The sequence below is a fragment of the Otolemur garnettii genome, unplaced genomic scaffold (assembly GCF_000181295.1).
Source record: "Otolemur garnettii isolate 467f Iridium unplaced genomic scaffold, OtoGar3 scaffold00161, whole genome shotgun sequence".
In the NCBI taxonomy this organism is placed as follows: Eukaryota; Metazoa; Chordata; class Mammalia; order Primates; family Galagidae; genus Otolemur; species Otolemur garnettii.
Window position 1 is genome coordinate 1,101,741 of NW_003852556.1, and position 10,373 is coordinate 1,112,113.

Below are 10,373 nucleotides of genomic sequence, written 5' to 3' on the forward strand. Positions count from 1 at the left end.
AAAAAAGTAGCTGTGTGTTGTGGTGGGCGCCTGTAGTCCCAGCTACTCGGGAGGCTGAAGCAAGAGAATTGCCTAAGCCCAGGAGTTAAGAGGTTGCTGTGAGCTATGTGATGCCATGGCACTCTACTGAGGGCAACACATTAAGACTCTGTCTCTACAAAAACAAACAAAAAAAACCATTCTGCCGGCTTGGCACCTGTGGCTCAAGTGGCTAAGGCGGCAGCCACATACATCTGAGCTGGCAGGTTTGAATCCAGCCCGGGCCCGCCAAACAACAATGACGGCTGCAACCAAAAAATAGCCAGGAGTTGTGGCAGGTGCCTGTCGGCCCAGCTACTTGGGAGGCTGAGGCAAGAGGATCACTTCAACCCAAGAGTTTGAGATTGCTGCGATCTAAGATGCCATGGCAATCTACAAAGGTGACAAAGTAAGACTCTGTCTAAAAAAAAAAATCTTTTATCTTCCAGCCAGAAAAAGTTAATATTTTCGTTCCCTTGTTAAGCCCCAAAAGATAAATAAATTACCTTTGTCACTTGAGATATAATACAAGAAACTGATAGTCCTCATTTCCTGAGATATTTGTGCAGCACTTTACCACGTACAGATTATTTTCATGTACACTAAGAAAGGTTCATTTGATCCTCACCACCCAGGGAAGCAGAGACCACAAATGCCATTAGTGTCATCTTACAGCTGCCTCGGGTTGTGTGACTTGCCCAGAGCAGTGCCGGCTGTGACGGGGGCTGCCGCCAGGGGGCTGCAGAGGGACCTGAAGACGGGGCTGCCAGAGTCACACACTCAGCGCTGGCTGGTCAACTCCCGCCTCTAGGGATCACACAGCCTGTGACAGGAATTTCAGTCAAATTCAGAAGTGAGATGAATGGAAGATGGAACACTTCTCGCCAGTGGCAACTGATCTATGTTAAACTGTTTCCACATAGAATACACAAACTGTACTGTGCGAATTTCACAATGGAGCCTAAGTGTGGCCGCTGACCCTCCTAAAACCCTGCAGTGACAGTGAGGGGGGCCTTGATACCACGTAACTCGGGTGCAATGCTGTCTCCCAAGAAAAAGTGACTCCCTCTCTCGTCAAACTGCAAGCCTTCTAATATGCCCTCCAAGAAGTACATCAAAACCACCGAAAGGCTCGGCGCCTATAGCTCAACCAGCTAAGGCGCCAGCCACGTACACCTAAGGTGGCGGGTTCGAGTCCCCAGCCCGGACCCGCCAAACAACAATGACGGCTGCAACCAAAAAATGGCCAGGCGTTGTGGCGGGCGCCTGTGGTCCCAGCTACTTGGGAGGCGGAGGCAGGAGACTCGCTTGAGCCCGGGAGTTGGAGGTTGCTGTGAGCTGTAATGCCATGGCACTCTACCCAGGGGGACAGCTTGAGGCTCTGTCTCAAAAAAAAAAAAAAAAAAACCACCGAAAAATGAGAAGCACTGTGCCAACAGAGGATCAGAGAATAAGAATTCGAAAATATATTCATCTAAGTTTCCTTCTTTCAAGAGGAAGATGAAGCTGTGAGAGATGGAGATACTGGGAAGGCGACTGCAAACAGGTGGAGACGCGTCACCAACAAACTCCCCGTAAGAACTCAGGGAGAAGTCTGTGACTTATTCATAGGAAATCAGTTTCTCCTCACTGCACTTAAAACAATGTTGAAAAGTATTTAAAGGCCTGGGTTCAAGAGGTGACCGGTGAGTGACCTGCCTGCAGGGCCTTGAACTCTGCCCAGCATGGGCCCAGGTAAGGAGGGCAAAGGTAGCAGAGAGAGCCTAAGACACTGTCCCCGGCTGCGGAAGTGAGTGCCAGCCAAGCCACCCTCCCAGTTCTGGGCACAAATAAATAGCAGCCAGAAAACAGGAGCAGGGTGGGCTGCACAATCCGAGAATCAGTCAGGATTCCTCACATGCCCAACAAAACCAGAAAAACCTGTATCCTCCTTGGGTGAGGTGGGAGGGGGTCTGTATAGAGGGCAGCCTGGACTGTCCCCAGGTGGTCACTGCCCCAGTCTTTCCAAACCATATGACTTTTTAAAAGGTGGGGAAATAAGGATATTTATGTGCAATCACCTGTATTTAAATGGTGGCAAGAAATTCAAAAGAGTTTAAGGCCCATGAGTGGGCCGATGTGGCCATACCTGGGCTCCAGCACACAGGCTAGCCTTACCTGGGGCAAGGATAGCTTTGAAAATCTAACAGAAATTGAGAAACCATCGCCTAGAAGCAAAATGAATGTGTACAAAACATTTTGCATATTGTTTCAAGGGAGTGTGCAGTTTACTTCTTAAGAACTAACAGGTTTTTTGTTATTGTTGAGACAGAGTTTCACTTTGTTGCCCTTGGTAGAGTGCTATGGTGTCACAGCTCACAGCAACCTCAAACTCTTAGGCTTAAGCAATTCTCTTGCTTCAGCTTCCTATGAAGCTCGGACTACAGTTGCTTGTCACAACACCCAGCTATTTTTTGGTTGTTGTTGTTTGGCAGGCCCAGGCTAGATTCAAACTCACCAGCTCCAGTGTATGTGGCTGGTGCCCTCGCTGCTGAGCTACAGACGCCAAGCCAAGAACTAATAGTTTTAAAATAATAACAGTTTCAAACTACTAAGAAATCTTAAGAATTCTCACACTGCTCTGTTCTTGCCTTTCTGGGCCACGAGGTCTGAGGAATGGATGTAAAAAAAAGGAAACCAGTTTCTGGGAGCCTGGTCAGCACGTGTGAGCCCCAGCACAGAAGGGCCCCGGTCAGAACACAGGAGTGAGGACACCCCACAGAGATGGGGTTCCAAACACGATAGTCTTGGGGACTCAGAAGAACCAGAGGCCTCCAGTTCTCTGCCCATTTCCACATTTTTATGATTCTATGAAACGAACCAAAGAAAGAGCATCCAAAAGTCTGGATAACATTAAACATGTTCTGGAAAGAACCATGAAGTTCCCTTCAGAACCACCCAGGGCGGGAAGAGGCACAGTCGCTCACTCAGCAGGTGTTCTCTGAGCTCTAATTCTGTGCCAGGAGCTGCACCAGCTCCACGGGGAGAAGACCGAATCCAAGCACATGTGGGACGAGTCAGTAGAAGTCGCCTTCCAAGAGAAGGCCTTGAGGAAGATGAAGAAGGGACAGGGCTGAGTCACCAGGACCCTGGGAGGGCAGCCACCAGCCAGGAAGCCACGGTGGGGAGTCACAGGCAGAAGGGAGGCAAAAAGCTGCTCCAGAGGCCTCAGGGCTATTATAGGGGACTGCTAGACCTGTTTTTCAGGCTGGACACACGGCCAGACCCTCAGCAGGCCAATCGTCCCTGCAGGCCCTTGCCCAAAGACGGCCCTTGCAGAGGCCTCCCACGAGTGCCAGCCCCTGTCTCCTTTGGTCAGGCCAGGACCTGCTGGGCAGGCACTGTTAAAAATCTCCACTCACAGCTGGACCAGCCCAGAAGCCAGCTGGCCCAGGAGCCACTATAAGGCAGTGGCAGGCCTGCCGGACTTGGGCCTCACCCCTCACCTTCAGGATCTACCCATCCAAGCAAAAGCAAAAATAATTCCTTACTCAACCCTGTTGAATTTCTAGTGTTATAAAAATTGCTAGGTTTGATTTTCACTGCAAATAAATAGCATTTTACTGTGTTTAACATGTTTTACAAAATGTGTTAAGTCTAGGACTTGGGAATCACTGATTAACCCTGTTTCTACTAAATATATGGTCCAGTCACTGAAGAACAATTTATATTTTAGGTTTCAGAGCCTGATATACCTGTCAGTAGAGGGTTTCCTATACAATGAAGCAAGTTCATAAGTTAGTGGATTTAGAACAATTTTAACACATTTAAAAGGGAGACAGTGCTCTCTTCCGCAGAATTTTAACTGCCAGTAGTGAGAACCAAGAACATAAAGCTTCTTTTCTCCTGGGTTATTATTTAACTTACTGTCTGGCACAGAATAAAAGCATCTCAAGATCATTTGTTCCTAATAAGCGGGTATTCAATCGGGTTCCAAACAGCAATGAAAGAATCTAACACAATAGCTAGAATGTGAAAGGTTAAATGACACCAGGCAGATTGTTTCCACGCGTCCAGCTGGAGCCCCTAAGCCCCTAAAGGTGGGAAAGGTGCTCAGCAGGGCCTGGTGGAGAGTTTGTCAACCACACACTTTCCCAGTCTGCACTGCAGACCTGGGGACCTGCCACCACACTGCTGGAGGCAGACAGCACATCAGTCTGGATTACAGGCCTAAGGGTGCACTTATTTCAGAAACCTGAAACCCTGGTGCTGAAAGCAGCTTAACTTGGTGGTCATGGGGTGCAGATTCCATAAGGCCCCTACCTGCATTGGAGAAAAGAGCTCCAAAATCAGGAAGGCGTTTTATGTGAAGCAAGAGCCGGTGTAACTTCGGCAAATAAGTCTGTCTTTCAAAGCAAGCCATCTCACAGGTGAGCATTGATGCTCACAGTGCAAACCACCTGCTAATAATAAAGGCAGATACATATGCATGCGTGTGCACAGCTGGACTTTCCAGAAGACTTAAAGGTCTCAGGTACTAAAAATGTTTGTTTCACTCATAAACAAAATTCCAATGTAACAAACAGTTTGTCTTGAAAATAAATATCTGGCTCGGCGCCTATAGCTCAACCGGCTAAGGCGCCAGCCACGTACACCTAAGGTGGCGGGTTCGAATCCCCAGCCCAGACCCGCCAAACAACAATGACGGCTGCAACCAAAAAATAGCCAGGCGTTGTGGCGGGCGCCTGTGGTCCCAGCTACTTGGGAGGCGGAGGCAGGAGACTCGCTTGAGCCCAGGAGTTGGAGGTTGCTGTGAGCTGTAATGCCATGGCACTCTACCCAGGGGGACAGCTTGAGGCTCTGTCTCAAAAAAAAAAAAAAAAAAAAGAAAGAAAATAAATATCTACCCTTAACAAGGAAAGCCCTCAATTTTGTCAAAGCTGTCGTGAGTGTTAAAAACACGATGGAAGGCAAATCCTGTGAGAGAGACAGAGCAGGAATTTTGAAGACAGCAGGACAAAACTGACCTGGGATGCCTGGCTGAGCCGTCAGAAACAGATCACATGGATGACAAAACTAAGCTCTGGACCTACAGAACTTTGAAGAAAAACCCCTCAAATGTGACTTGCAGAAGGTGAGGGAAGGAAAAGCTGTGCCAGTGAGGCTCCCAGCCTGGGAGGCTCGTCCTTAAGGACATTTATGGCCAAGCGAGGCCCCTTCCCTCCTGGCCGGGCCTGCAGAATTTGGCCACATCTTTGTTTAAAGGTTTTTGAATCTGGCCTGGGCTCTACACACTCCTGGGTATCAACCCAGTGGGTTCCTGCTGGGTGGTGGCCAAGGTGTGCCGGCTTCCCCAGCCAAACTCACTCGGGGCTCCAGGGTGCCACCGTGAGGAACTTTCTCAGCTCCCTGCCTGTATTAGCCTGTCCAATCCTCACAACTCTATGAAATGAGCACTACTGTTATCCTTGGATGAGAAAACTGAAGCAAAGGAAAAGTTAAGCCACCTGTCCAAGGCTACATAGCTAAAAAGTGTGCGGGGCGGGTGGTTCACACTCTGGCCGCTGCCTGTAGGATGGGCAGCCTGACCCACACAGCTGCCCTGGCTTCTCTCAGAATGTAAACCAACTACACTTACAGTTCCTACCTCAAACCTCTAGAAAAAAGATAACCTCAGTTCTCAGTTCACCTGTTAAAACTATTTTTAAGATGTTACAAGATACAGATCAAACTACCTTGGGATGTATGAACTCCCTATTGGGGCATGAGCGACCTGACAGTGGGTGAGCAACTGTCCATTTCCTGATACAACTATGTCCACACAGCTGTATCCCTCAGACACCAAACCCGTGACACCACTTTAAGCACACTGTCTTTTTTTTTTTTTTTTTTTAGTTTTTGGCCAGCATATGGGGCCGCTGCCCTAAGCACACTGTCTTAACCTAGAACACAGCCCTCTCACCTATTTGCCGATCTTTTTTTTTTTTTTGAGACAGAGCCTCAAGTTGTCCCCCCTGGGTAGAGTGCTGTGGCATCACAGCTCACAGCAACCTCCAACCTGGGCTCAAGCGAGTCTCCTGCCTCAGCCTCCCAAGTAGCTGGGACCACAGGCACCCGCCACAACGCCCGGCTATTTTTCTGGTTGTAGCCATCGTTGTTTGGTGGGCCTGGGCTGGATTCAAACCTGCCACTTTAGGTGTATGTGGCTGGCACCTTAGCCACTTGAGCCACAGGCCCCAAGATCTTCTTTACCACAAATACCTATAACAAGATTTTCCAAGGACTTCTTTATCCTTTGGCAGCCCTCACGTATCAGAAGCTGGAAAGCTTCCTTTGTCCCAGGAATGCCAACTTCATGAACACTGGAAGGCAACAGGGTACATTTATTCATGTTTATAAAATAAGTCACATAAGGAAATCACAAGGAAATACAAATATTCAATCCAAGATTTTTTTTCCTCTAGGAAAGGAAATATAATTTGGTCCTACATAATGGAAGATAACCAAATTATAAGAAAACAGATCACGACTGTTTCTGGAAAAAGTCAAATTTGTTTAATACCATAGGCATGACTTCGAAATCATGGAAATGAATGGTTTTTACATGTGACAAAAGTGAAAAAGCCAGATGAAAACACTACAAAAACAAACAAAAAAGAATGTGAAATGAGAAAACAAAAATAATAGTATCTCATAACTTGCCTTTCAGGGACGTTATCAAATTAAGTGTATGCTGGAAAAGGTCATTAATGAATATTTATCCCTTAGTTTTGAGAAAAAAATTGATGTCATAAATATAATAACACAGCAAAAGGGAATTAAAGATGTAAACCACACACAGATCTATGTAACATAAAACAGCCCAAGGCCTGGAGGAAATAAGTTAGTGAAAGCACCAAAATGAGACAGGTCTGCTCCTCTAGGATGGGCAGTCAGGACCTGGGTGGGAAGGGGAGGCCCACCAGGGCGTGTGGGTCCACAGGGACAGAGAAGAGGAAATGCTGTCCTCTCCTTTCCAGACGGCACTTTCACAGTGTTAGAGGTGGAAGAGAACTGATCAACTAGAAAAATAGTGAGTGCATTTTAAGAAAATGTTAGTTCCATCCTCCCTTTTCCCATTTATCTTTGAGGAAACCAAGGGACCCGCACTTACTGCACAATACTGCTGATAGCAGAAAGCTCCTGCCCAGCCAAGCATGTCCCTTACCAATCTGGTTACCTACAGTGACCGCTGGATCCTCTACACACTACACATTACAGGAAAGGAACACAGGTGCTCCTGATGTTACACTATGAACCTTAGGGGGTGGCAGGTAACCCTCCCCACCCAGAACCACAGGGCTGCACCGAGAGCAGGCTGACCTCCAGAAACCAATCAAGGTGCATGAAAACTCCCTGGACCCTCTGAGTGTTTGAGCTACTGAGTAAATTCAGGGGCAAAACACTGACTTGGCATTCCCTTGGATAAAGAGAAACACATCTTAGGCTCTCCTGTTTAAAGAGAGCTCATGAATATCAAAGTCCACAGAGGGTAAAACCTACACCAGGAAAAGATAGATCCCATCATGCGCCCTCTTCAAGCATCAAACTTCTCAAACCTGCCCCAACCTCGGACAGGCTGCCAAGATGAACAAGGAAGCCTGTGTCACAGACAGTGCGAGGAAACACTATCCTCAGGACAGTTTTCTTTCTCTTCTACACACACACACACACACACACACCCCTGTTTTTATACCTAAGGCCAGAATACTGACACTGACAGGGGAGTATGCACTATCCCCTCCTCTGATGCGAAACAAAACCATTTTTCCCCTGCAAATACTCCCTCCTGATCTCTCCACTGGTCATTAAGAAAGGAGTGGAGTCCCGAGGAACCCAAGAACACCCCAGACTTCTCATCTGATTGGTTATTTTCAGGGGAAAAAAAATCCAAACTTCATTTGTGAATCCTCCAGTTATGTTTAAAACACAAAAGAAAATCACCGGCATTTGCTAGACGTATGACAGGTCCTCCCAATCTCCTAATCCTCTTGAAGACACAACTATGCGAAGTCGCAAGTGGACAGTCCTCCCCAATCCCCGGCCCTGCGCTGAGGCTCAGCAGGCGCTGCTCCATGGGACACCATGGTCTGCGGGGTAGCTCGAATCCAGCCCCCTAACCCTAATCCCTGCCTTGGGCCTCGGAGGAAAATCAGAGAACGCGAGCTGGAAGGGTGACATGGGATGGCTGTGGATGGAGAGCAGGTGGGGACCTGGGGCAGGGGCCAGCGTGGGGCCAGGACCCTGTCCAAAGCCCAAGGGTGCAAACTCCGAGTGGCCCCGTCCTGGCATCGTGCTCATCCCCAGGAAGCAGACAGTGTCATGAGGCCGCCAGAGCCCTCGAGGAACCCTGAGGTTCAGCCGGCAACAGGGTAGGGGGGCCGCGGGGCCGGCCCGCGTCTGGTCCCAGGGCCCGAGCCCGCCCGGGTCCCAGCCGCACTCACGTATCTGTGCACGAGCGTCCGCACGAGGCTGCAGTCCATGGCTCCCGGCCGCGCCCGCTCCGACGCTCAGCGCCCCCGCGCCCGGCTCAGTGCGCCCATCGGCTCGCGGGCTCGCGTGCGGCCACGCCCCCCGCTCAGGTCAGGGCCGGGACGCGCCGGGAGGTGCGGGGGGCGACCAGGGCCCCGCCGCGCTCATGCCCGCCTGGCCCGGCGGCAGATGGAACTGGCCCCACTCGCGGCTGCCCGCTCGCTGGCTGCTCGGCGCCTGGTCCCGTCGGACTGCCGGGTCGCCTCCGAGAAGCGCACCGGCCCGCGGCAGAGCCTGCGCGCTCTCCCTGAGAGTCTCCGCCTCCCGGCCCGCGCCCCTCCGGAGCCGGCCTCTGGGCCCCGCCGCCGCTCTGGGCACGCACGTCACCGGCGCTGTGAGCATGCGCCCCGGCTGCAGCCCCCGCCCCGGGCACCGCCGCCCGCACCCGCGCGCGCGCGCCCGCCCTGCCCGGAACGCCGACCCTAGGGGCGGGGGCGGAGGCCGAGGCCGAGACCGTGGGGAGCGCTCCTGTTGCTTCCGCCTCATGGGCAGGGCGCGGGGACTGGGCGCCCCGCTCTGGGGCGACCCGGGCGGGGGAGAACGTAAGTCACTGCCCCACGGAAGCCTCGGCCGGGGGTCCCGGTGCCTCCCTCTCGGGCGCTGGTCCGAAAACTTTTATCCTACACCCGGAAGTCCGGGCGGCGCGAGTGAGATGGGGGAGGGGTAGGAGGTGGCCGTGGGGCCTTGGGGCGGAGAGCTGGGTCCGGCGGAGTGAGGGACCCGCTAAGCTGGTCTAGATCACCCTCCAGTCGTGACTGTCGCCCGCTGCGCGGCCGTAGAGCCTGCCGTGCTGGAGGAGGGACAACAGGGACGCTCCTCAGGTGGTAGGGACAGGGTCTCCCCACTTGGAACCCTTACTCCCTCTGAAACCCCGCGGTGCCCTGGGCCTTTGTTCCCTGAGCTGCGACAGTGGAAGACAGTTAGCCAGGCAGCTGGTGAACCTGTTACCCCTGCCCTGGCCCCAGACCCCTCCACCTCCAGAAGGCCCAGTCCAGCCCCGCAGGTGCGCAGCCCGCCCAGGAAGAGGGCACTGCTCTGCTGCTGGCTTTGAACTGGAACCATAGGCGACATCAGTTCTCAGTCCTGGGAATATTTTTTTCCTAAGTGACACTGGCAGCCAGTTAAACAAACTCTCCCCTCTGGCTCCGCAGCAGCCTTGACTTGGGGTTAGGGTTAGGTTTAGGAACTCTGCCCCTAACCTCCCTTCCTGAGAGCACAGACAAAGGGAGGTGAAGTCAAAGGCGTAAGACCGCGTATCAGCTGCCTGTCTGGTGGTGGGACTGCGGTCTAGTTAGACGGGGCTCGTTGGCAGTGGTGGGCACTGGTTACCCCACAAGTGAATAGTAATAGTGACTAAGCAGCAGGATGCTTCTGGTCGAGGTGGCTAACTCACTGATTTTCCATCCCAGTCTACTTTCCGAGCTCCTCTGTCCTGCTCTCTGCTCCAGAGGCTGACTGTCACCACATCCTCACTGGCAGGGGCACCAGCCACAGAGTGGGGTCTGCAGAGGCTGGGGCGCTTCTCTCTGTCTTCTTCCTGGCCTCCCCAGAGCCCAGCAGGGCTGGGGGCCTCTTAGTGGTGGGCACTTTGCCATGGCATTGATCCCCAGGGCTCATAAGGCATCACAGTGGGGTAAGTCTCCACTGTTGGCTGGTTCCCAAGTGGTGGCCACCTGGGATGGCTCTGAATCATGAACACACTGCAGTCCCTTGATCTGACTTTCTCCCAGATCCCCTCCCAAGAATGCCTTGTCTTTCCTGCCAGGGACCTGATCACTGGAGCCAGGTTTTTTTTTTTTTTTTTT

The 10,373-nt window shown here is 51.7% G+C and overlaps 1 protein-coding gene across 3 annotated transcripts in view; it reads right to left on the bottom strand.

Moving 5' to 3' along the window:
* The window catches only part of ATP11A (ATPase phospholipid transporting 11A), a 127,279-nt gene extending 118,428 nt beyond the window's left edge, over nucleotides 1-8,851 (bottom strand). For all 3 annotated transcript variants that reach the window (XM_023519181.1, XM_023519182.1, XM_012811508.2), the window contains exon 1: nucleotides 8,481-8,851. In XM_023519181.1, coding sequence (XP_023374949.1) covers nucleotides 8,481-8,519 — 39 coding nt within the window. In that variant the 5' untranslated portion in view covers nucleotides 8,520-8,851. The remainder of the gene's footprint in view (nucleotides 1-8,480) is intronic.
* Nucleotides 8,852-10,373: the final 1,522 nt, after the last annotated feature.